Source organism: Oryzias latipes, chromosome 18 (genome assembly GCF_002234675.1).
Source record: "Oryzias latipes chromosome 18, ASM223467v1".
NCBI classification, from domain to species: Eukaryota; Metazoa; Chordata; class Actinopteri; order Beloniformes; family Adrianichthyidae; genus Oryzias; species Oryzias latipes.
The window spans coordinates 5,619,338-5,645,186 of NC_019876.2; the positions used below are offsets into that span (position 1 = coordinate 5,619,338).

At 42.7% G+C, this 25,849-nt stretch overlaps 3 protein-coding genes across 4 annotated transcripts; all 3 read right to left on the reverse strand.

The window, feature by feature from the left end:
• Window positions 1–3,741: 3,741 nt before the first annotated feature.
• Window positions 3,742–11,118, reverse strand: LOC101159946 (UDP-glucuronosyltransferase 2C1). The gene is made up of 2 exons (XM_020711518.2): window positions 10,376–11,118; window positions 3,742–5,709 (listed from the first exon to the last, which is right to left on the reverse strand). Exon 2 carries the CDS (start codon window positions 5,704–5,706, stop codon window positions 4,114–4,116), a length of 1,593 nt encoding a protein of 530 aa, XP_020567177.2. The 5' UTR covers window positions 5,707–5,709; window positions 10,376–11,118; the 3' UTR covers window positions 3,742–4,113.
• Window positions 11,119–14,564: 3,446 nt separating this feature from the next.
• On the reverse strand, window positions 14,565–16,924 carry LOC101160195 (cornifelin homolog A). The gene is made up of 4 exons (XM_004079649.3): window positions 16,833–16,924; window positions 15,741–15,857; window positions 15,265–15,419; window positions 14,565–15,043 (listed from the first exon to the last, which is right to left on the reverse strand). Exons 2-4 carry the CDS (start codon window positions 15,844–15,846, stop codon window positions 14,933–14,935), a joined length of 372 nt encoding a protein of 123 aa, XP_004079697.1. The 5' UTR covers window positions 15,847–15,857; window positions 16,833–16,924; the 3' UTR covers window positions 14,565–14,932.
• A 2,980-nt stretch (window positions 16,925–19,904) lies between these two features.
• On the reverse strand, window positions 19,905–24,705 carry LOC105356361 (cornifelin homolog B-like). 2 transcript variants are annotated; one of them, XM_020711675.1, is made up of 4 exons: window positions 24,355–24,705; window positions 23,574–23,688; window positions 23,333–23,487; window positions 19,905–20,421 (listed from the first exon to the last, which is right to left on the reverse strand). In XM_020711675.1, the coding sequence occupies exons 2-4, from the start codon at window positions 23,671–23,673 to the stop codon at window positions 20,251–20,253; spliced, it is 426 nt and encodes a 141-aa protein (XP_020567334.1). In that variant the 5' UTR covers window positions 23,674–23,688; window positions 24,355–24,705; the 3' UTR covers window positions 19,905–20,250. The 2 variants fall into 2 exon arrangements, with proteins under 2 accessions (XP_020567334.1, XP_023804721.1); XM_023948953.1 differs by having other exon boundaries at window positions 23,574–24,705.
• Between the last annotated feature and the right edge of the window lie 1,144 nt (window positions 24,706–25,849).

Consider the following 25,849-nt stretch of genomic DNA (forward strand, 5'->3'; position numbering starts at 1 on the left):
AGATAATGTGTTACATATTAACAAAAGAATTACATTATGGATGCCTGTGTGTGTGTGTGTGTGTGTGTATGTGTGTTGGTTTTTCTATATTAATGAGCACCAATATAGCAGTGTTTTTCAACCTTTTTTGAGCCACGGCACACTTTAACCTTGACAAAAATCCCGCGGCACACCACCAAAAAAAAAAAAAAAAAAGAAGCAGGAATTCATGGTCTGTATGGATCGACAGCCCCCCCCCCCGCAATCTCACATGGATTTTTGTGATAAATGTGGCAGAAAAAGCAGGAAGTTGTGGCTGTTATTTTCTAAGAGATGAAATAAAAGTTAAATTAGAAAAATTTAGAAACTGTTTGTTTGTTCGTTGTGGTTTCAAGACGTTTCACAAGGACAACTCATTGTGCGCTGGGACACTGTCCCTTTAAGCCAATGCATCATGGGAGACGTAGTGTGAAAACTGCCGAAAAAGGACAGAAAGACTCGCGTCTCTGAGCTTCATTGTTTTGTTCACTTGTTCCACGGTCTGACACCGGACTCTGTGGAAAGCTACACCGCTAAAGACGAACTTTAGCTGGTATTTTTGTTAGAACTAAGCGACTTTATCAGCAGAATTAAGAACAAGGAAGTGAAGACTTTAAGCACTTCTGATTGGTCAGACTGATGACTGTGATTAAGCCTTCAAGAATGATTGGCGGAGACTGTTGAAGGGGCGGGACTTTTCCTTACAGTTATAGCTGCAGGTAAATCCCGTCATTCTTATCAAAATGTCTTTAATAGAATTAAATAAACACAAAGAAAAAGTAATTTTAAGATCTTTTATATTCCTAACTACTCAGTGTTTTATCAGGCCCTGTTTGGATGAACAAAGAGCTGATTTCCTGGAGATGGAAAATGTTTTTAGATCAGTGAAGTAGGGCAATTCCCCACGGCACACTTGACCATCTCCCACGGCACACTAGTGTGCCGCGGCTCACTGGTTGAAAAACACTGCAATATAGGATGGCCACACACTCGTGTAATTATCCCTGCACTATCTAAATTCATTCATTCATTCATTCATTCATCCATCTTCTAAACCAGTTTGTTTACCTTTTGGGGTCACAGGGCTACCGGAGCCTATCCCAGCCACTCATAGGCGAAGGCAGGGGACATCCTGGACAGCTTGCCAGTCTATCACAAGGCCAAAATCACACACCCATGAACGCTCACAATCACACCTAGGGACAATTTAGAGCAACCATAGACCCTCTACATGAATCCCTTAATGAAAGTTGCAGTGTGTACATTTGTGTGTGCATGTGTCCTTGTGTGTGTGTTGGTTTTTATTTTATAAAGGGCACCTATTTAGCAGATGTGTCCAACACCAGGTCTCGAGGGCCACAGTCGTACTTGTTTAAATATCCCTGCTCTACCTACTTGAATCAACATTTGGGAGTTGCAGTCTGTGCACGCATTTGTGTGCGTGCATGTGTCCTTGCTTGTGTGTTTGTGAACAAGTGAGCTTGTTTTTTAGCATTTACGGGGCCCATAAAGAAAAAAAATGTGTGTGCAAACCATGTCTAAAAAGAGTGCTGCCACGCAAAGCTCAAATCAAGGAAGTACAACACAATTATAAAAATAATACTTAAAAGGTTTGTTTTGATGTGAAAACAAAAATGACCATTTTTACTGACATTCCATCGAACATTTCAACATGGGCCCCCTATGGTTTACTTGTGGGCAGAATGGATGGGTTTGTCCACCGGTTCTATAGCGTTTGTTTTTGACTTTCCAAAATGGTTGGTAATGAGAAATTGCTTCCCATTAAAATCAGCCTCCAGTGGTCATTTGAGGAACTGCAACATTTGGTACTTTTGTCACATTAGAAAGGGGAAATAAGGGCTGACATTGTCAGTGTTTTTCTTTATTTAGAGAGTTAAAATATGATAAAAATGTCTCAAGCTTATTGATGACAACTTCTAAAAGTATGCAAAATTTTACAAGAACACTAGGAAAACTTAGTACTGACCAAAGCATTGGGTCTTCTTCTAAATAAATATAAATCTTTATGCAAAAAGGTTGCATCTTATCCTAAGATCTTTCTGCTGCACAATTAGACATACAATTTCATAACTTGATTATGAAACTTTATTGTCACCCTTAGCAAAAGATTCTCAGGGCAGAGTGGGGTAAAGGGTCAATGGCAGCAGCTGGTTCCATGTGGAACTAATAGACGTACCCACATTGTAATTTGCGATAATATTGGTCCCACCTATGAGATTAATTATGTATATGTAGCTTTTGTGCGGCTTGATCCTGTCTAAATCACAGGCAAATCCCACTTGGTGCCCACATGGGCAAATGATTTGGGGCCACCATGGAAGTTGTGCACAAACACACTTGGGGTCCATCAATTTAGCCTACAGGTAAAATGTATGGTGCCCATTTTGAAACAATTGCTGGGATTGTGTAAAAAACACGAGTTCAAATGTTCCTGAAGTGATATTTTTACTTTGACACCAGAGGAAGGAAAAGAAAACCTACAATTTAGATTGTTGGGACACAGAATGGCTGCACTGAGACAATAGTTGTTAAGTAACATTTTTTTTACCTCATGATTTTACATGAAGGAGGTGAAGTCTTACAGTTTGTTTGCATTTAAAACCAAGCATATACTTAGACTAATAGACCTTTATCCTTTTGTTGGGTTGCTTGAAGCCAACATGAAGACACGTCAGTGCACTGAGTTTTGTGCATGCACACTGGCGTGCCCTGAATATCAGGGTTGGGAAAGACTGCTGTGAGCAAGACTGCATCGGTAAAAACAAAGCTCTCTGTCCTGAGCACCGCTGAAAAATACAGGAAGCTCCCCTTTGTTGAAGTCTTCCTGTTCGTCACCACACCAATGGTAGACTTTTGTTTGTAGCAATTAATCTAGGTATAAATCAAACAATTTGTACAAAACCATCAAATATGTTCACTTCAATTTTCAGTACTTTGAATAAGTTAATGGCTTTGTTACCTTGGTAAATACTGTAAGTTGTGTTCTTTTCATTGGCATTTATCTTTATTAACCCTTTGATGCATATGTGGGGTCAAAAGTGACCATATGTATTCTTTCAAACCTTTGAAAATGAAAGCATTAATTTTTTTAAGATTCCTTAATGAGATTCCTCACAAAACATGTTTGTTATAAAAGCTACAAACAGTCAGAAAAGAGAAGACGGTTGTTTGTGTACATCTGCGTGGATGATGTAATGTCTGTTCTTTCTCTGTTTGTCCTCTATAATTAAACAATAGCACACAATGGATCTTGATTATTTTTTATATAAAGTTGATTGTTTCAACTCTTCTGTTGATCAACATATGATAAAAAAAATATAATATTGAATCAAACTTAAATACATTACTTAAGTTTACTGCAAAAATGGGTTGATTCTAACTGAGGTAATATTTGACCTCTTGCCTAGAAAAGTGTAAGTAAAGCATCCATCTTAAAATAGCTTTAGGGCTTGCAGTCAGGTCAAAAAACCCATAAAAACATTCTTAGTGGTGTCAGTTGCCATCTGTTCCGTACAGTCACACTACTTATTCCCTATTACTTACTTACTCATTTTAGTATTTTAGTACATGTGTCATTATGTACAGTCTGTTTTTTGGTTAAAGGGGAAATGTGTCCTAAACTCTTGTTTTCTTCAAAAGGATGTAATGTATCTCACTCTGTTTGTTTCACAGTGGTCTTAATCAAATAAAAAAAATCAAATATTTCCATTCAGTTTCATGTTTATTTATCCTGTAAACCTAATAAGGTCTTGTAATTTAATGTGAATGAAGATTGAGTTTATTGGTGAGTTCATGAATCATGTAACTCAACGATCTGCTGATTAAAATATTGAGAACATTGGTGAATTACTTTATTTACATGGAAACCCCCTTCTACACTTTGACTAAACAGAAAGTCTTCAAGGTTTAATTAAACATGTAAGTTGTTGGTTGCTTTTAAATCAGTAAGGAATTGTTCATTCACAGCAGTTCATAATTTGATCAACGTCCTATAATATTGGTAGACTTGCATATAAATAAGTCAGACATTTTAAATTCATAAAGAAGAATCATCAAGAATCTCTTTTCCAGTTGTTACTCTGCTTTCGTCTTTCTCCTGGACTTCCTGCAGCAGAGAAACCTACAAACTGAGACTGAGACCCAGATGAAGGCTCCACTTATAGTCACAAAGAAAGCAGCCACGTCCAGGCAGAAGTAGGAGTACCAAGGCAGGTCAAAGCCTCTTGATTGTAGGTGAGCCGCCCCTCTGTTTCTGATGACGTACTCGATCCAGAAGATGGCTGTTTCCAAAGGGGATATTAGCCGGTCACGATGGAGTTGAGAGAGGCGCTGAATATTATTGCGGTAGGTAGGATTGTTGAGGATATCATTTAGAGCTTCATGGAAGTTTTCCTTGTTCAGTGATCTGACTTCCACAACACGAGCTGCACCGCGCACCTCCAACCGGAGAAGGTTATCAAACTGATCAAAGAGGAGCGGTAGACCCAGAACAGGAACACCGTGATAAATGGCCTCATACACACCATTGGTTCCTCCATGAGCAACAAAGGCACGAGTCTTAGGGTGACCCAAGAGATCATTCTGGGGTAACCAGTTGACAATACGAGTGTTATTTCCGAGTGAAGAAGGCTTTTCCCCAACAAAACGCCAAATCACCTTCTGAGGGAGCTGAGCAAAAACAGCAGCAATGGCCTCGGTGGTTTCACGGGGAAGCGCTGATACCAGTGTTCCCAAAGACATGACCACCACCCCGTGTTCCCCAGAACTTTGGACGAATGTTTCAAACTCATCAGGGAGTGGTTGGGCTTCCTTGCACTGGAAGCCCCCAATGTACACCACATTGGGCATGGTGGGTCTAGGGAACTCAAAGACAAAGTCTGCCCGCAGCAACCAGATTTCTGCTGAATACTGTAGAGACAGCAAGTCTGTTCCAGGTGGGAAGTAGCGCCTAAAAAGATCTGAATAAGCGGGGTTAACGATAAAATGTTGCTCAACTACAGTATGGAGGTAGTGCAACATATTCTTGACCCTATCTAGAAAATCCATTTTATCATGTAGCTCAGTTCCTGAGATCGGAACATAGGATAGAGGAGAGGGGGCTATGGTCAAATGGCCCTCCCCCAAGTTAATCCATCGCACGTTAAACACCATTGGTAACTTCAAGTAACCTCCCAGAACAACTCCTAAAGGCAGAGCAGGGTCTGTTAACATCAGGTCAAACTCTGTATCTCTGATCTTTTTCATGAGAGCTTGATCTTCTATAATAGTTGTGGCAGCTCTTGCCAGAATCCTGTGGCCGTTTGAAAATGCAAATGTCATCACTTCCTGTTGGCAAAATGTCCGTATAAAACTTGGGTGTCTGCGACAATCCAAGACGTCCTGGATCATTTTATGGTAGAACTCTCTGTCTGCCTCATCCTCCAGCATAGGCACATTGATGGAGGTGTAAAAAGAGGAGTTGCTGGAGATGTACCAACTCTTAGCGGAGCGCAAGACTGTGAGCTCGTGGCCTCTGGAGTGAAGCTCTTCCAGGATCACCTTCATGTTGACCCAATGGCTGCCATCAACAGGAACGACAAGAATCTTGCTGCTGCTGCAAGGGGATCCTCCGAGCAGAAGCAGCAGAAAGCCCAGGACTGTCAGCAACCCAGAGACGGCGGGGGACATTTTCTGTAAGATACAACAAAGAATGATGAAGGTCCCAATTTCTTGTACTCTTAGATTACATCTTTTACATCTGCATAAAGTGCAATTTGTTAACAATTAGATAGTTTACGTCATAGGTGTCTCAATCCAAGTCTTGAGGGCCGCAGCCTGCCCTTTTGTTTAAAATTATGCCCTACCTGCCGCTGATTACCTGGATCAGATGTTGTCAAAAATAAACTATAATTGTGGGCAGTGTTTGGCACTACACTTTGTGGTGGTAGCGACAAGCGATTGTCATGGTCAAAAAACATGCTTCATAAGGTAATTATTGGTTACTCAAAACTGTCCCTTGGAAGTGAATGTGTGTGGTTGTGTGATCCTGCGACAGACTAGCAATCTGTCCAGGATGTATCCCAACTTTGCTCAACAGCTGGGATAGGCTCCAGCTACTCTGAGCCCCTGATAAGTATTAACCCTTACACTATGTTCAGGTCAAAATTGATCTGTTTTCAAGTGCGACAACGTGTCAATTTTGACCCGAACACAATATAAGGGTTAAGAGGGTTTAGAAGATGGATGGATAGCAACTACAGTGGCAGGTTTGCAGGAAAACAGGTAAGATACTGGAATTTGGGGTATTGAGTGTGACACCTGATTGTTTACCTTTAGTTATGTATGTTTTTATTTCAAAACGGTGAACAGAAATCATATTTCAAAAACTTTGCATGTCTGACAAATAGGTCTAGGGACGGGTACTGTTTGGATTTTATCAGGTGCTGTTGCCAAACTGGTACTTTTAAAGCGGTTCTAGTGCCTAAACGTAGGGTTCGAACCATCAAAAAAAACCTGGAAAGGTTTTGGAAATTGAAATGCAATTTCTAGGTTGGTGAAATTTGAGAAAACATAAATGTTCTGTAAAGTTTGGAAAGAAATTTAAGATTTTAGATGCAAAAATACATAAAAAATTAAGAGTTTAACAAGATTCAAATTTGAATTTTAGCAAAAGTTCAACCTTACACTATCGATGATGGGAGTTTATATTGCTGCAAAGCAGTGCTTCTCAAATAGTGGGGCGCCCCGATGCAATGCCAGGGGGGGCGCGCAGTAGTAGCGGTTTTAGGCGCAGGTAATACAGGCAATTGCCCAGGGCGCAAATTTAATGGGAGGCGGTGGTGACAGCGGCTCAGTGCTTGGATAAAAGTCTGCTCCACTATTGGTTTCCTATTATCTGTTCTATCAAAAGAGTTTGTAACAGCCTGAAACTGTGAATTACCATCCCTACAGCTGCTCCTGTCTGTGAGAATGAAAGGGGAGGGGTAGTGGGCTCAGGCTGCCAGGTGGAACAGCACACGCGGAGCGCTAGATTGTGTAACACCTGGATCATCATCTGCCTTTAGATGACCCAGCTCATGCTAATAATGTCATTCTTAATGAACTATTGTAGACATTTTGACGATGTGTCTTTATTTAGTTGGCGTCAGTATTTGACGTAAAGACAGCAGGTAATGCAGTAAAACAGCTGCACTTTATGAGATCATAAATGAACAATCCAACATTTACAAAAAAAATCACAATGTTTTTTACCTATTTCTTCAGACTAAAAAAATTAAATATATTGGTGCTGCTGTGTTAGTGTTTCAGATCAATTTACATTTAATGTTATGTATTGATTGAATTATTTTGCAGTTCCCTTGAGGGTCGTACGGCCACCTCAAGTGACGTCACGAACATGGAATGTAACATTGTCATACCTCAGGTAAATGTGTTGTTTCTCTGCATCAAATGGTACAGTTGGTCAAAATGTTTCTAGTTTAAATAAGGACTGACAGATTTTTTTATTTCAGGCACTTTAAGCTTCTTTTCTGTTTTAGACTACAACAGGGTTTCTGTCGCAAAATAAAGTCGATATTTGTGGATTCATATTGCTTTTTTTAGTTAATGTTAGGTATACTTACACAATTTGTATAGATACTAAACTTGTTTACTGTCACCGCGGCGAGTGTGTGTGTGTGTGTGTAGGAGGGGTGGGGTGGGGGGTGGGGCGACACATTTTCTTTTTCCGGGGGGGGGGGCTTGCAAAAACTAATTGAGAAGCACTGTCGTAAAGCAGGTCAAGATTTCACCATTTTAGCGCGGCGCTTTCAACTTGCAATAAGACACGGATTGTGAAATTCTACTTAATGCCGGGAAAATGTTGCTTTCACAAGTGGCTTTTCAAGGGGAAGTACCAACTGCAGGTAATGAAAGACCCTGACCAGAAACGTGCAAATGGCAGACTTTGCTCCAAGTCCTTCAATATAATTAGCATGGGAGCAGCTGGGCTAGTGAGGCACAGTAAAGGGGTGAAAAAAATAAAACAGCAACGGCTGCAGAGCGCTGCAGAAGCCAGTTGATCCGAGAATTTTTTATAAACAGTTCATAACATTTTTGTGTTTAAAGTGAAAAAAAAAACACCCACGGGGGGGTCTTTATTCAAATCTTTTCTGTGATTTTCCAGTTTCCAGGATTTCTCCAGTGAGGCTGTGAAAATGTACATGTCTGTCTGAAAAAAGTGTAGCAAGTGTGTAGTGAGGAGTTTTACAGCCTCATCTCTAATCCTACTTTTCACTTATCACAGTTTATTTATGGAACATTTCACCTGTGAAAGACGAAAAAAAACTGTATGTGGAGACTGCTGACTTTTAAAAATTCTTTTCTATCAACCTTAAGGGAACTTATAGCCTAATGGGAGCATTTACTCTGTAGTTGCAGGGTTTGTAGTTTAACATGCTGTGTTCCTCTTAAGATGGTGTTATAAAATCGTTCCGCCTTCCTTCAAATTCAACGGAGACATCTGTCATCAGGGTTGTGAAATTTAGAATAAGAGGAAGGTGTAGAAACCACACAGCAGCATTTTCCGCTTCCTTGATGATTTAAAGAGCTCCACGCCCAGCTCCAGAGCGGTGAGGTGTGTTTTTAGTGAATTGCTTGATGATGTGTTTCTATAGACTTGGGTGGTCGGTTGTTGCTTTGAAAGCATCCTTATCTGGGAGTAAAGCATGATCTGTGGCCTTTAATTATGTACTAACCAGCACATTTTCAATTTTTTTGGACTAGTTTGGGAGGCGCTGTCATGTCATAAGAGGGAAACCTTTGTAAACATTGCTCTGATAAATGTGACTAGTCCACATGGGTTGTTTGGGGAGTTCTTGTTTTGCTTTGTCTTACTTGCTGGTTATAGCCATAAAGAGAGTAAATGTGTTTTGTTTGTTTGTTGGTTTTAGATCATTTTATTAGAACATGTCAATAACAAAGGCTTCTGATTGGGGATTAGACTAACTGGGGATGAAACAGCTGATGGACTTTAGCCTCATGTGGATCCAATGTCTGCCATCAGGGGGACCTTCAAGGATCTTACTGTTATGAAGCCTAAACACACGACTTATAGCACCCATTTCCTATGAGAATAAAGTTTAATTTTGACCTTAATAGATTTCCCAACTCACTGCATGGTCAGTAGCCCACATCCATTTTTGACTTCATTCCTTTCTAAAGTGTGGTGCATAAAACCAAACACTTCAACAAAACATGATTTTCGTAGTTAGATTTTGAGAATCAAAGGAAACTTTTGGCAGAAACTCATGCCATAATGCTGCGTTACCATCAAACACAGTTCGTTTTCCAAATTGCCTCTCATCAAATTTGCGTTTGGACGTTTGTCCAAAATTATGTTCATAAACCCCATGCTCTTTACGCACATGGGAAGGACTCTGCAGCTTTATCTGTGACCCGGTTGGACGACTTGCTGTCCCGGATTGGAAGAAAAATGCAAATAAGAATTAAATTAGAGGATCCTTTTAGTATCCTCTCCATGCAAAGCAGAAAAACACGATGGTTCTGGACTTCACCCGCTGATTAGATCAACTCATCAACAGCTGATTTCCTGATTGGTTGATGCGACGTGAATTCTTTGGCAAAAGTTCAGGTGTTTGAACTCTGGAAACATGGCACTGTGAAACCCAAAACGAGCTGCTGCTAGACTCTCACGCCTGATGCTGAGATGGCACCGCAGGACCTCTCAACTCTTCTGTGCATTGACTCAACATTCAATCTGCCGCGCAAATCGCGTTTTACTTAAACAATCTCCATCAGGTGTAAATTGCAGAGGTGGGTCAGGATATGAGATTTCTGCCACTAGGTTGACCATGAACCACTTTTTGTAGGCAGGTATTCTCGGGTCAGGCAGGAGTTCGTATCTCTGCAGAAAAGAGAAGTCAAAGTCCTCGCCGCAGAGCCGATAAACATTTTTATGCCTCATCTTAAGGATGTGCTTTCACGCAGCTCTGCTGCCTTTTTCATTTGTTTTCTTTGGAAAATGTAGTTTATCTGATTAATATAGTTGTTTTTTTTTATTTAAACTTCCCACTCCCCTTCAAAAAATTATAGCTTAAAAACAAATCAATAAATTACATTTTTTTGTCAATTTAAGACTAAAGAATTAATACTTTTATATTTATCTTCTATCTTTTGCATCCAAATGATTATTGTGCTTGTCAGCATCATTTTACAGAAGTTTACCAGCTGGGGTTTGCACATGTTGTGAAACTGTCCCAAGGATTTGCACAAAGGCCAACGAATCAACAACAAACAGACTCATCGGTTTGCTCATGAGCGGCTTCGATTGGGATGTAAAGTCGACCAAACGTCTTACCTGCTTATGGCTGCATGCAATTCCAGATGTCGGGGGGGTTTTGAGCCGCAGGTCCTCAGTGAGGCTGCAGGAACAACCGGTTCTGTACTGCCTGAACCTTCACATTTACACATGTTTAAACACACCCTTTTTGAGGCACACATGCTCACAGTGGGGCAAAGGTTAGAGCGTGAAAGGTGAGTTCATTCACAAAGGCACAGAAAGAGTTCATGGTTGTGGTTTTTTTGGTGTTCTGGTTAAACATGTCAGTCGACATCTAGTTTTAGGGCAATCCCCTTGTTTTGTTCAGACACCGACCTTTAATCGGTTGATGTGGCTGTTTGACGTACAAAACTGCCCCCCAAAAAAGGAAAGAAACAGCAAAAATCCAACAAATAATCCAGGATCTTGTTCAAAGTTTTGCAGGAAAAGTCTCTCCTTTAGAGAAAAGTATTTCCACATCACTGCACTGATGCAGATTAAAACACAAAGGCTCTCTGTGGGAGATGTTTGCTCAGGTGATTAGTTCAATCTTCCAGTCAGATCCTTCTGCTTTTCCTTTGACTCGTCTTCTGGGCTTCAAACTCTCTGTAAACTTCGGTGAACTTTTCTCCAGTTCGCCTTCACGGTGCAGCTCACAGGTCAGACTCATAAAGGCTTTAAAGGCCGGATAACGAGGAACAGAAAACGCCTCACGTGGAGACTCAGATGTCAGCGGCACAGAGGGGGAAAAAAAATAACAGGAGTGATTAAGAAAGACAGCAGGAGTCGCAGCTTCACCGTATCAGTGAGAAGCAGCTTTCCCCTCCTCTGCCTCCCCGGGTATATAAGCTCTTGCCGGGCGGCAGGAGATGCACGGCAACGCAGTACAAAGCAGTGGTTAACCAGTAACTACAAACGGAGTCAAAAAATCTGCTGCATCACTGAGCAGACCGGACTCTGACAGGACTGAAGGTCTGCACGCAAGGTTTTGCTTCTGAAAAATAACAAGAACCATCAACCAACTCTTGCCTCGTGAGGAAACACTCGAGCCTGACTTCTTGGGCCTGATTCCCACCGGATCGTCTCCCTTGCGTTGCGTGGGGAGAGTCCGTGTTACGACTGTCACTTAGTTGATGTTGTCTCAGTTGCGTTTTTGGTCCGTCCCCCGTGGCTTCCGGTGGTGTGGTTTGTCCTGCCACCCTCCAAAACTTTGGCAATCAGGCCCCATGCCCTCTTCTTCCTCACTGAGTCCTTCTAAAATACATGTTTTGGGTCATAAATGTTGTGTTTTTGTACTTTGTACTCAAAATGAAACTTTCACCGTCGGTGGCAGAGATGGACCCCGGTGTTATCCAAGGTGTTAACTTGTGTTTTTACGAGTTCGCAAGTCATCTTAAATAATATATCTAGAAGTTGAACTCCTGCTTAAATCTTGCGGGCCGGACGTCAGACGCAGACGTGACGGAAATGATGGAAACATTCCGATTGATCAATGAATGTTCTTTCTTTTTGGGTGTCAACACAACACAGACAGATTAGGGGAAATTTGGTGTCAGATGTTGCTCAACCCAAAATAAAGCTCCACGCCTGGTTTAGAAAGTTGATAGGATGGTCAACCGAAACGTGACCCTATGGAAAAAAAATGCTGAGCATGCCAGGAATGGTGTTTTGGAATTTGCTGCTTGTTTGGCAGTAGATCTGACTTTGATCTTTCAGATTTCCATGAAAGTGAGTAGTAATCCTCTTACAAAATGTAACCTTTACAAAATAATTTACTTTTTTTTTTGGGTTCATCTGAAATGTGTTTTACAGAATGGGGAAGAGTATCTGAATATTTTCTTCTAATGATGATTCTTCGTGTTATTGTAATGATGTCCATTAGTTTACATTGTCTCGGTTGCGTCTCCAGTCCACTCCTCGTCCCCTTTGGCTCCAGGAGAAGTGGTTTGTCATGTCACCCCCATCTTGAGTAGTTCATCCAAAACTTTGGTAACCAGGCCTCATGCCCTCCCCTTCAGTACTAAGTCCTTGTAAGAGGCGTTTTAGTGTCATAAAAGATGTTTTTTTTCTTCCAAACATAAACTTTAGACCTCCATGGCAAAAATGGACGCCCGGAATATGAAATATAACGTCATACAATTTTTTTTTGAAAGTACAACGGAAATTCTTTTTTGAAACCCGGGCCTGTTTACTGTTTCTCCAGCTTTTTGCCGTGTAATGTTTCTGTTTTGTGTTCTCAAGGCAACGCAGAAGCACCACAGACGGAGCACTGGAAATCCACCGTGAGTGTATGTGTGCATATAAAGTCCATGTCTACTCATCTGTATGGTCTGTAACCCTTGTGCTATCCTAGGCACTATAACATTGGGAGTTGGGTCATCTAGACCCACTAGACAGTGCGCTGAACCTTTTTTCTTCGATGATTTATGATCTTCACTGGTGTCCATGGATTACAGGAAATTTTTCCACCTTTATCCACCTTTTTCATGGAAGGGAGAACACGTGAATGGAAGGGTGGGGTCATCTATGATAGCACAAGGGTTAAATGGATCTAACTTTGGTTGGATGTTGGAACCAGGACACAGTCAAGCTAGTTCAGCTAGCAGTAGCTAAACTAGCTGCTCATCATTGCAGGATTAGATTCCCAATCAGCTTCATACAGTGTGGGTCCATAAGGAAGACCTTTTACGCTAGTGCCTAACTATGTAGCCTCAAGGACGCCAAAGTCTGGTTCTCCCTGTGCTGGTCCCTAGCCAGGTTGTGTCAGGAAGGGCGTAAAAATCTCTGCCAAAATCACCTGTGGGAATCAGTGAAAGCTCATTCGCTGTGGCAACCCCTGACAGGATTTGGCGAAAGGTGAACAACAACATTCTAGCAGGACTGGGAACGCTGGTTTGTTATTCCATTTGTTGTCATGGAGGTAGCTCAAATAAGGAAGTTCATAAAACAAAACAGTCATTATTTTTCTCTCATGGGACTCTTTCCACAGCCTGTGCACCTTTCCAAAGTCGACCTCATTCCCTAAGCCGAACAAAGCCTTCGAGAAAGTCGCTAGTACAGGACCTTTCCTTCCTTTAATTGTTCTGTAAAATGATATGCATCGTTTAAATTCTTATTTCAGAGCTCAGGCTGCTTTCTCAGATGCCGTGGTGACAGATTTCAGCTGTTGATCAGAACATGTTCACATGGCATTGAATCCACCGTTTGTCTCCCAGCCAGGGACAGAAGGTGAACTTGGGTGCAAACTGGAATAAACAGTGCTAGTTTTTTCCATGATGATCCAACATATCAACCATGTTAATTCAAAGATTTGATTTCCCTTCATAGAAAGCCACTAGTACATTTGCCTGCATCCTGCACACTGCTTTCCGCTTGCATGACTCAGTTTTGACCACGCTTTAGCTGACAGACCTTACGTTTACCTCCATCCTGTGAGGCTGGAAGATGCCATTGTTCCAAGATTGTAAAACAAGCAGAGCTTATTCCAACTACATTACAGTGATTGATAGGTCCAAGTTTTCAATGTTAGTCTCAAAAATCCAATGTTGAGCCTTCAAGGCTTTGTCTGCTAGCCTAAAACGATTAAAAAATGTGCTTATTTTTTAAATATACATATATATGTGTGTGTGTGCATATTTTCCATAGACATATGACCTATGCAAAGAGCCTGTTACTTTTAGCGATAAGTGTGTCCTCCTTGCTTTCACAGCAATCCAGCCGGGTTGTTAGAACTGAGTTTGTGTGCGCATCCAACAGACATGTGTCACCTGCGCACCTCATGCATGCAGCATGCGCCCGGGGTCAGTGAGGGGCCAGTGCTCGCACCTTACTAACGACTAGAGTGTGGCGTCAGGGCGCCGTACCACTGCATCATTTGAATGTCGTGAGCGCTTGTACCTTACATTAGCCTTAGGAATACTTCAGAAAACATTTACCAGAGGCATGACAATGGGACGTTCCATGTTCATGACGTCACTTGAGGTGGCCGTACGACCCTCAAGGGAACTGCAAGACACACTTAAAGTGCAGCTACTCCTCTATGACCCTCCAGAGATCTGGACGATCCAAAGACCTGGTTCACCTGCACAGGTCAACCCCTGTATCGGTGCATGTGACTTCATGTGAATTCATGTGAATTCATGGATTAATAACACTTTGGGCCACAAAAAGGACTATTAATCACCATGATGTGCTGAGGTATGAGAGAAACAATGATAAACACGACAAGTTAGACACAAAGACTTTCATTGATTAGTCAATACTTAGCCCTGCCAAGTACCTAGCAACCTCAATATGTCAAAGATAGTCATCCCTAATATAAATCCATAGTTATGTAACACAACAAAGTTTATGAACTTTTTACTAGACATCTCTGACAAACTTTCATTAAAACCTGTTTTTCATTCCTTTGCTTTTTATCTTGCTGAGTGGCTTCCATTTTGACCCTGATGTTGCTCCATCACATTCCTCCTGTGCAGGCGGGTTTGACGCTCTGGAGAGGCCAATAGCCCGGTGATAAAGCTGATGATGGATGGGGCTGGTGACGGCTGTGACGGCGGGGTTATTGGCGATCATGGGGGAGAGAAGCGGTCCTCTTCAGGCGGCAAAGATCATCGGCGCTTTCCGTATTTTCATCTCTCTCGATATCTGACACCAGCTGCAGGGCCCGCAGAAGAAGGAGAACACGCAGTCTCTGCAGATTGTTCCCTGTGACAAAGACACCTTAGATGTGATTTGACCTAGCACTTGAAAGGGTTTGTGATTGGCAGGATAACTCTAAAACACTACAGAACTTGAGACCCGCATTGTTTTGACGCCAAAAAAAAAGCTCAAAATCAGATAAACGGTAACATCAGCAGAAATGGCGACAGTAGACTACAGAGGACGGACGCAGATGTGGTGATTTTAAGCAGGAAGTTTGGCTGCACCTCAATGCCGTATTGCTTGCGGATGGACACCCTCATGGCGGTGGTGATGGGCGGGATGCAGCCAAAACCGTCCAGCAGAGGTAAGCACAGACACTCTCCAGCCTTTTTGGACGTTATGCAGGCGAAGCACGGAAAACACCAGAAAGCAAAGCAGCCTGAAAGAACAAGAGTTGAGACTATGACGTAAAGGGATCCAGAAACAACACGGCTTCAGTTCTTTCACATCAGTTTGAATAATGTTACCAACTTGAAGAATGCACAACCTGTTCAGCTGACAGGTCATTTTAGCTACACTATAAAGAGAAATTTTAGTCTTGTTTTTCTCTGGTGATATAGGTCAGAGATGTTTGTTTTAACCTTTGTACGGATTGGCTGCAGCTTTCTGTCCTTTTCAGAGGGTTTTAGGAACACGGCCAAAACAAATGGCCACAGAAAACCTTCTGAGGAACACCTAAAGTGCGCAATCCAACACTCACAGCTCCGGAGGTCATCGAAGCAGTCGCAGATGCCAGAACTCCACTCATTCGATGTGGAGGTTGTGATGTAGGGCCGGGGCTGTGTTGTTTTTACAGTCACTGACATGGTTTCAGTTCCTGACAGGCAGCAAGAAAGAAAGACAAAGAAGCTGATGGCATCAACAGTTTTGAAGATGTACTGTACCCAGGTTATCTGCTAATCTAGTCAGTCAGAACACTAGAAACTGCTTGGATACAATTTTACATGTTCTAAAGACCCATTTTGATGAACAAAAACAACCACTGTGTTTTTAATATGTTCTTGAGTCCTTTTTCGGATGACGGAGGACATAAATTCAGAAAGTTAAGTGTCTTTAAGGCACTAGGTTAAGGTATTTCAAGGGTTAAACAGATTCCCAACATAAAGCTCCAGCAAACAGTTTTAAAGCACAGATCTTTAGGATGTGCGCCCTGCCCTACACGCGTCACATTTGTTCTTTATCGTCACCCTAACTCTGAGATTCTCATTTTTACCCCAAATCAGTCAGATTTTGGTCTCTTTAGCCTCATCAAGGGTCTCTTATTTTGAAAGTTCTGGACAAAACCTAATTGAGAACAACTTCAGACGGGTTGGTGAAGACTTTGAGACCGTTGTCAGAGGAAACATATTTGCACACAGAACACGCACTAACCAGCATGCTTACCTTTAGTACCATAATATTATATCAAACAATGTGACACCTCGCTACAAGCATTTCAAATTATTTCAATAAAAAAAACAAAAACTTTTTGCTAAAATATAAAAAAAGAGGCTTAATTTGATTTAAATAATGCAAACAATAGTTCAAACTACTCCCATGATTTTCGTACAGATGCTTTTTCTACCTATGAAGCATTTCAGTGAAAGACGGTCCCCAACCAGCAAAAACACAACTATAGACTATACAGCTGAAACATGGAAGTATGAATAGGATTATATACACTTCACTGATTAATGACTTAGATTTATTTCGGAAAAACAAAACCCCAAACACTTTCATCAAATACGAATTCTGTCAGATAATCTGGACTTCCTGATCAAATTGGTCTTGAGGTTGTCAGCGATCATCTCACCTCGCAGTGGTTCAGTCCGTCAGGAGCTTCTGTCCCGTATCTCAACTGAGCGACAGCATCGTGGCCTAAAGCCTCCTTATAAACGATGCAATGGAAAAAAAAAACAATGACGGCTAGAGAAATGTGCACTGACCAGTCTGTGCAGTTTGACTGCCATGTATTATGATTGGCATCAAACTGTTAGTCACCGAAGGCCTGGTTGAGTCTTTTTCTGCTGTGTAATATCAGCGAGGGGAAGAAATTTACCTGCTGGTTGTTCTTTGTAGGATGAGGCATAGGTTTTACTCAGCTTTGTGTTGGGAAGTCTTTGGTTGTTGGAACAACACTGACTCGTACTTCACGGTAATGTGACTCTGTTTTTTTGATTTTCCTGGAGCAAATGTTCATAAAATCCATCATAAAGATCTTATGACCAAAAATGCAGGAGAATCCAGTGGGGTGTGAAATTCTGCAGGCAACATTTCTACTTTTGGCAACATCTGCATCTCTGGTTTTTGACCCCAACCACAACATTTGACCCGAAAAAAAACAAAATCTCGTTTTTTTCCTACATTTTCTTTTGGAAGAAGACAAAAATATGCCTTCACCTGCGTTTTGAAGGCTTCTGAGAATGCTTGGCATAGCAAAATTCTGTTTTGTATCCATCCATGTATCTCCTTAACCCGCTGAATACCTTTTAGTGCTAACCACTACACCCCTGTACAATCCTCAGAATCCACCTATTTTTTCCCCTTTTTCATGTTGACATGTGATGTCATTTTCTTTGGTGGGGTGGGGGGTCGTTCGCTAATGAGTATAACCATCCAGAAACTTGTTTCTTTATGCTGCTTCATGGTTTTACACCCCCCCCCCCCCCCTATAATCACCTTCCTATCCCCCGCTCTCTAATAGAGAATGCATGGCATATCCCTCTTTTCTCCTCCCTCCTTTCTTTTTCCGTCCGGTCCAACACAAAAGATTTTCAAATATGACTAACCCTTGTGCTATCTTAGATGACCCCACCCTTACATTGACGTGTTCTCCCTACCATGACAAAGGTGGATAAAGGTGGAAAGATTTCATGTAATCCATGGACACCAGTGAGGATCACAAATCATTGAAGAAAAAAGATTCAGAGCACTGTCTAGTGGGTCTAGATGACCCAACTCTCAACGTTAAAGTGCCTATGATAGCACAAGGGTTACAATGAATAAAGTTTGGTCTCGATTACAAAAGGGGTTTATTCAGACATACCTCCGGTTTGTCAGAAGATTTCTTTTTTCAATATATATATTTTTTTACCTTGTGCTGTCCAACAGCTGGGCAGGCAGATGAGAGCTGAGGGCCTCTTGTGTTGGACATATTTTACTTTAACAACAGGGATTATTAATCTTCAGACATACCTTTGGTTTGTCTGAAAAAAACCCTTTTGTAATTGAGGCCAAACTTTATTCATTTCAACCATGTTCGAAAATCTTTGGTGTTGGACCGGACAGAAGAGGAAAGAAGGGAAGAAGAGAGAGGGACGTTGAAGAGGGGGGGGGGGGGTAGGAGGGTGATAATAGGAGGGGGGGGGGGGGGGATAAGACCATGAGGCAGCATAAAGCAACAAGTTTACTGGATGTTTATCATTACGGTAAGGTTCAAATGTAGTACAAAAAGGGCGGGGCCTGTCCACACACACACTCAAATGTTATCAACACACCTGCTAGTTGCAAAAATGTCCACATGTCAACATGTACACAAAACAGTGTTCACACACACATACTTATGCCTTCAAACCAACCAGTGTGAAATATTTCATTCATTCAATCACGCAAACTATTAGTGCAAAGGTGAGCTAACACCTGTGCTCAATTGAGTGTTTATGTTCTTCTAAAATGGATGGTGGAATGTGAAAAGAAGGAGGGAGAGTGCCCAGCCATCCTCACACCAAGACCCCCGCCGCAGCAGCAGCGGCAGCCGGAACCCCCAACGCCACACGGCAGCAGGCATGGAACCACCGCCCCCCGGGCGATCACATCTGCCACCCAGGCCAGGGCCAGCAGGACTGCCGCGAGGCCCCCAGAGCCAAAGAGCAGGGAGGCATGGGGGGAAAGAGAGCGCCGCCCCAGCCCAACCAGGAGAGCAGCCCAACCGCCGCGCCGGGAGGGCCCAATGCAGGGCCCACCTGAGAAGGGTGCCCACAGCCCCAGACGAGCACTTCATCACCACCCAGGAGTTCTGGGCATCCCCCCTGCCCTAACCCTAGGTACGAGCCAGGACCCCCCAAGGGAGACCCGCTCCGCACTCCAGGCAGCCACCCACCCGGCCCACGGTTGGTCCAGGGAGGAGCAAGGAAGGGGCCAGCCATCCCCACCCAGGAGGGGGGACCCCGGGGAAAAGGGGGGCCCACGAGGGGTGTTGTAAACATGGCCTGAGCAGGCTCGGCCACAGTTGGAAATTTGGCGGGGCTCAGCACTCAGGGACAAGGGCCAGAACCCACCCCCCAGGGACACGAACACCCACGGCTCAGGTGTAATGTGAACCCTCTCCCTGTGCGGAGAGAGCACCGGGAAGGGAACACCCAGGGGACACGGCCACCGTTGCCAAGGGTCCAGTACCCCCCACCAGGGATGGGGTAGGGGACAGATGGTCCTAGGTCCCATCTACCTTGCAAAATGCGTGTGTTTGTGAGGGTGTGTGTGTGTGTGTGCATGTGTGTGTGTGTTTATGTTTGAATGTATATTTTGAGGAGTCAGAAGATTTATAACCTCTATTGTTAAGATAAAATATGTCCAACACAATAGGCCTTCAGCCCTCATCTGTTTGCCCAGCTGTTGCATAGGACAAGTTAAAAAAATTAATTAAAAAATAGATTTTTTACCCGGTACTACATGCGTACACATTTTGGCATGTTTTTAAATATGTGGTGGGGGCAAAACTCTTGCTTAAAGGCGTGGTGAGAATTTCAAAAACAATCTGGCTTTGCAGTTGGCGTCAGCGTGAAGTAGCCGTCATCCTTCAGCAGGAGGCCTCAGTCTGAACCCGACCTGAGCTACGATGAAGGTTTTTACGCTCGATGAGGAATAAATGAAGCGATTACACAAACAGTCATGTAAGATAGACAAACACACAATGTGAGGTTTTACTGAACAACACATGTAGCGCACAAAGGCTTAACTCTGGATCTAACAGTCAAACTTGAGGAAAGAACAAAACAAACAATGACAATGCAATGAAAGTTATTGCAGATACAAAAACAGAGAAGGAAACTGTACAATTTCGAGAAAGTTCTGCTGAAATTTATGATCAGTTTTGCAGATTTTTTATCACTAATTTCAATTTCTTCTTTATGACCTGAGTTTCCTTCTCTCCAGGACACAAAGATGCAGGAGTGAAGACAGAGCAGGGGAAATGTGAATAACTCAGCCACTGTCAACTTCAGAGAAAGTTCTCTTTAGACCAAGTGCGCCCCCTGCTGGGAGGCCAAAGCCGCGTATCTGGCTGAGGAAGAAGAAGACGAGGAGGAGGCGTGGGAGGCCGCTCTTCTCTTCAGCTCTCTTGAAATCTGGAGCCAAGAAAGAGTGTAGCAGCAGCATCCGTACCAGCAGTCGCTCCACGCACTGCCCTGGAAGACACACAGAGAAGGTGGAGAAGCTTCAGCGACTGTGGAGGCGGACTCGGCTCAACAACACTTCACACCCACAGCCGTTACCGTTGTTTCACTCTCAGCTTTTCACGTTTTTCAAATCAAAAGTTAACAGAGGTTTTTATTTATCTCGGCTGCTTTGAACGTTCCTGTCTTGTTCCAGCATTTGTTGATATTGTTTTTATTTTTTATCACTTTCCATCAAACTTTCCTCCCTTCCAGATACAGAAAAAAAAATCACATTTATTATAAATGGCCCCAAAATCTAGGTTGTTTTAGAAAACTATTTAAGTTTGATTGGTCTTCTAATAAATGTTTAATCAAATCTTACAGAAATTCTAATCAGGTCATCCTTCAGGTGGAGAATCAACCAAACGGCGTGATCCCCAACCAGCAGCTTTGCAGCTTTTTAAAGCCTTCGTCACATGGTCTGGAATAACGGATGATCCGTATGAAAGCTGCATGCTTTTGGTGGATTGTAGAGACGAGTAGCTGCATCCTAAGGGGAGTGCAGGTGTGTCTTGCAGGTGTGCAGGTGTGTCCTCTTAAGGCTCGAACGGCCACCTGCAAGGGACGTGTGTCGTCAGTTGTAACGTTACCAGGTTTTGCAAATCAACTTGTAGATAGAAAAGTCAAACAGAAACGTACAGATTGGTGTAAATCTGGTGAATCTTGCGCTAAGCTTTTTCTTTCACAGCTCTATTCTGATATATGAAAGACTTGGTGTCATAGAAAACCCACCGGGCATAAACCCCAATTTTATAATTTCTCCTTCATGATCAATTTTCCAACAGTTGGAACTTCTGTGAATTAAAAAGGACGCTACCCATACGTCACTACCAAATCAGAGTCCCCGTTTGGTCAAAACTTCTGCCTGTTTTGCGCATAGAACCCGAAAACAGGCTTTGAAAGCTGCGAAGCAACATTTTGAATCAGAAGCAGGAAACACCTTATACACATGCGTTTGCATAGACTTTTCTTTGGAAGTTGTCGCTCAAAAACGCGTTTCCAAGCCGTAGCATTGGCCTTAGGGAAACAGCAGTGACCTCATTTGTGCTTCATGACACATTCAGGGACACAATTGTTGCTAATCCTTTAATATTTGAGTCTGGATGTCCAGCTGATCCAATAATGAATGGATTTCTAGCAGAAGAGGGTTTCATTTAGCAAAAAAGAAAACAATAATTACACCAAATCCCAGCGTGGTGCCTTTCTTTCCTCACCCTTTCAGTTTTACTCTTGTTTTTTGTTACGCTGTCTACTAATGCAGCACTACACATCTATTACTCTCCTGTTGTTGATCGTTTAACTTTGATCAGGATTTAAAATCAAACCAAATCAAAGCCGAACAGTTAAAAAAGTAATGAAACAAACAAACAGAAAAAAACAGCAGAAAACAATGAAAGTTGTTTTCTTCTCTCAGGGTTTGAAATCAGCAGCTTTCATCTCACAAAGTGTGTTCTCTTTATCTCTTTGTCTCTCCATGTAACCATCAGCCCACATGCTTGGACTTGCTTTCACGTGAGCCCTCAGAACCAGCTCCCAGCTTGTTCTTTGCAGCTCTGCCAGTGATCCAAGTCCCACTCCACCCCCGGAGAAAGCCAACATTACCAACCACCTTCTCATCTCCGATGGCAGCTCTCCAGCCTCTGCCTCCTTGGCCTCCATCGGCTCCCGCAGCGTGCCTTATCTTCTCTTGTCTTCATGGTCCCAGAAAAAGAGCGGCTGTGCTCCGCCGACACCAAACTCTCGCTGTTGTCCCGGTATGTGCTCTTTGCACATCAGACATCTGCTTTTTGTCATGGAAGAGCACTGATCGGTGACTGGGAACTGATTTTTGTCAGGATATCTGGTCCTGCCATCACTGGAGGACAGGGGGGGGGGGGGGGGTGAGTGCGCACCATGGGTGTAAACAACAGTTGGTGGTTTTTTCTTTACTTTATTCACATTTATAGATCAAGATGCTGCTGGGTTTTCAGCTTGCATCCATGAAGGGATCCGAGTTTTTAGAAGGTACAATTTCTGCTGATTCAGCTTCATCCAGAGGAAGAGAGGAGGTGGTGAACGTGGTGGAGATTAAAATGGAGATGAAAATCTGCGACATGATGCAAAAAGACAAATTGTGGTTTGGACGAGGAAGCCTGGAGTGGCAGAGAATTGTGGTGGGGTTGTAAGACAGTGGTGAGATGTTCTGTAAGTGTGACAGAGGAGTTGAAAGTGGAGGTTGGACCGCACAGAGGATCAGCTTTGAGCTCCTTCTTGTTTGGTCTGGTGATGGACAGACTGACAGATGAGATTCTTAGACAGGAATCTTTGTGGATTATCATGTTTGCAGATGACATTGTGATCTGTAGTGAAAGCAGGTGAAGGAACATCTAGATTCTAGATCTTTAGAAGAACCAATCTAAAAACTAAGACACACATAATGGCCACAGCCCTACCTGTGTGTGGCCATTGTTGTATCCATCCATCCATCCATCCATCCATCCATCCATCCATCCATCCATCCATCCATCCATCCATCCATCCATCCATTAAATTGCTGTATTTCTCACGGGGTCACAGGACAGAACCTAACCTGCTACTGTTGGGCAAAGACAGGGTACACCTGACGGGGTCACCAGCCTGTTTGCAGGGCCACACACCCTTACAGAGTCAGATCTAGGGACTGTGTAACTGTGTAAGGCAATCAATGAATCTATGAAGCATGTCTTTTGACTGTGGAAGGAAGCTGGAGTGCTTGGAGAAAATCCACCCATGCACAAGGAGGACATGCAAACTCCATACAGAAAGGGACCAGCTGGGATTTGAACCTGTGCCACCGTGCAGTGTATCGTAAATCTCTTTTCATTGATCGTAATCAATCTGCTGGGGTGAAATGAGTGATTACCTTTATGCCGTACCGCTCCCTGACCGATGCCCTCATGGCTAAAGAAGCTGGAGGTACGCAGCCGATGCAGTCCAGCAGAGGCAGGCAGGGGCACGCCCCCGCCGCTCTGGTCACCTTACAGGTGAACACTGGGAGGCAGCACAGTGCAAAGCAGCCTGCACAAACAGATTCCAGCTCACAGCGGGATTCTTACTTTCTTCACCCAACATTAATGTGTTAGGGTCACCCTGTCTGTACTCACAGTCCCCCATGTCCTTGTAGCACTCACACAGACCCGTGCTCCATTGCTCCGCCTCTTGCACCCTGATCCGAGGCTGGAGCTGAACCACCTGCTGGTGCATGGCTCAGCTGTACGTCTACCATCAAAACAAAGAAAGCTCATTCAACAAATGATGTTTAGGAGATTTAACAAAAAGCACACTTTGGTTGGATTTTTCCAAAAACTCAAAAGATTGTTGATTCACATCTGTCTTTATTGAGTCTATAAAGGTGCTTAAACTAGAATAAACCCATTCCAATTCCAAAAGTTCAATATGAACTTGAATGTCCACCATTGGCTTCCCTTTCCCCTTTTATTAAAATATTAATGTCACACGCCCTCCATCCAGATATTTCTAAATCATTTTGTAATGGGGATGGAGTACTTTGTTCAATACAATCTAAACATTTGCATCATATAATTTCTTCATCTATAACAATCCATTATTTTAAAAGTTTTTGTGTTTCAATCACAAAATTTGCTTAAAAAACTAAATTGTGAAAATTAAAAACTGGAATTCTGATGTTAGAGCGTTTATGACATCACATTGTCAAAGACAGGAGCTACATTTCAGTAAACACACAACTCCAACCCTTTCTTATTTGTCCCCCCAGTTGTTTTTCCTCCCTTTTGCTCAGTTGCCTGAGGATTTCAGAGAAAAGGAGCGTTTCCCTTCAAACCAGTTGGAGCACTACAGTTCTCTGTGAATTAGCGATTAGCTATACAGTAAAGGTTTTTTGCTCTTCATGGATAGACGACTTACCTGTCAAAAAGCTGATTTATCCAGAAAAATAGAACACCAGGAGCCGGGTTATCATTAACTTTGATGAACTTTTGTTCCTTCCGTCTTTCCCTTCTTTTTTCTAAACGTTAACGGCTTTGTGTTGTCAGTGTAAATATTACACAAACTCTACTGGCGGGTTGTTTCTATGGGTCTGTCTTAGTGTCAGAGCTCTGAGGGATCTTTTTGATTAAGTTTACTCAGTCAAATATTTTCAATGATTTGAGAGTGACTAATGTCACAAATGTCACATCAGCCTTTGTGCTATCCTAGGCACTTTAACATTGGGAGTTGGGTCATCTAGACCCACTAGACAGTGCGCTGAACCTTTTTTCTTCAAGGATTATTGATTTTCACTGGTGTCCATGAAATCTTTCCACCTTTATCCACCTTTGTCATGGTAGGGAAAAGACGTCAATGTAAGGGTGGGGTCATCTAAGATAGCACAAGGGTTAATTGAGAAAAACCTAACTTTGTGTTGCATCTTAAGTAAGACAAATGTCTGGTGGCGTAGGATCCAAAATCCCAGAAACTGGGCTTGGTGGTGAAAAAAACATTTAATAAATAAACGAAAACTAGGAAGCAACAAAAAGGTGGCATAACATGACCTGACCTTGAAGAACTGAAAACACAAGCTCGTGTCACACAGCCACTACATATGTTTTGGCCATTTTTCACCTATGAAATTTGGGTCTTTCATGATACATCCGACACGTAATTCATTGAAATTTCTTGCGTTCGTCATTTGTCAATGTGCGCAGATGTCTGTTAGGGATTTCGGCTGACAAGTCTTTATAAATTTGGTTTTCAACATCTGTGGGTCGATTTAGAATACACAGTTTACGTGTATTTTACGTAAATCTTATGCAATTGTGTGTGATTTTTGCGAGATGCACACGCAAATTTGTGTCTTTCCACGACCGTTCCATGTGTGTCAAATGGACTATTCTCGCATGTACCACCGATCCATAACTTTTATATCGAGTATACGGCGCACATTTCACGTTCAAATTATGTAATTGTTGCTCGAATCACTAATGAATTGATGTAAACAGCGCAATAATCACGCACGGTTCCTGTTCTACTTTGATTTACGTGTTCTTTGTGTCAGGAGCCGGGGCCAGGGCGGTTCATCTTTTTCTCACTTCCGGGTTTCGGGCTTTTATTTTGTTAACTCATGTTCTGTCTTCTGTTGGTTCTTTAGGTAACTTACCCCGGTCTTCACCGGCACCTGTGTACCCACCTGTTTTCATTTATTGTGTGTGTATATAAGCTCCTGTTTTGGCTTCACTTGTCACCGGATCGTTCTACTTGTTTGACCTCTGTCTTTACGAGCTTAAGAGCCTTCCTTGGATTAAAATATCCTTTTTGATTCGAACTTCTGCCGTCCTGCTTTTGTGTCCGAATTCACACCCTTGACATTACGATCCGGTCATCATGGACGCAGCGGACGCAGGAGTTCCACGAACGAGCAGCG

Excerpts from the sequence above, each read along its gene's own strand:
- LOC105356361 (XM_020711675.1), bottom strand. The coding sequence starts at position 23,673 with ATGCACCAGCAGGTGGTTCAGCTCCAGCCTCGGATCAGGGTGCAAGAG. Across the intron at positions 23,488-23,573 it reads CTACAAGGACATGGGGGACT|GCTGCTTTGCACTGTGCTGC; the intron begins GTGAGTACAGAC and ends CTGTTTGTGCAG. Across the intron at positions 20,422-23,332 it reads GGGAGCGGTACGGCATAAAG|GGCAGTGCGTGGAGCGACTG; the intron begins GTAATCACTCAT and ends TGTGTCTTCCAG.
- LOC101159946 (XM_020711518.2), bottom strand. The coding sequence starts at position 5,706 with ATGTCCCCCGCCGTCTCTGGGTTGCTGACAGTCCTGGGCTTTCTGCTG.
- LOC101160195 (XM_004079649.3), bottom strand. The coding sequence starts at position 15,846 with ATGTCAGTGACTGTAAAAACAACACAGCCCCGGCCCTACATCACAACC. Across the intron at positions 15,420-15,740 it reads CTTCGATGACCTCCGGAGCT|GCTGCTTTGCTTTCTGGTGT; the intron begins GTGAGTGTTGGA and ends TTGTTCTTTCAG. Across the intron at positions 15,044-15,264 it reads GCAAGCAATACGGCATTGAG|GGAACAATCTGCAGAGACTG; the intron begins GTGCAGCCAAAC and ends TCTTTGTCACAG.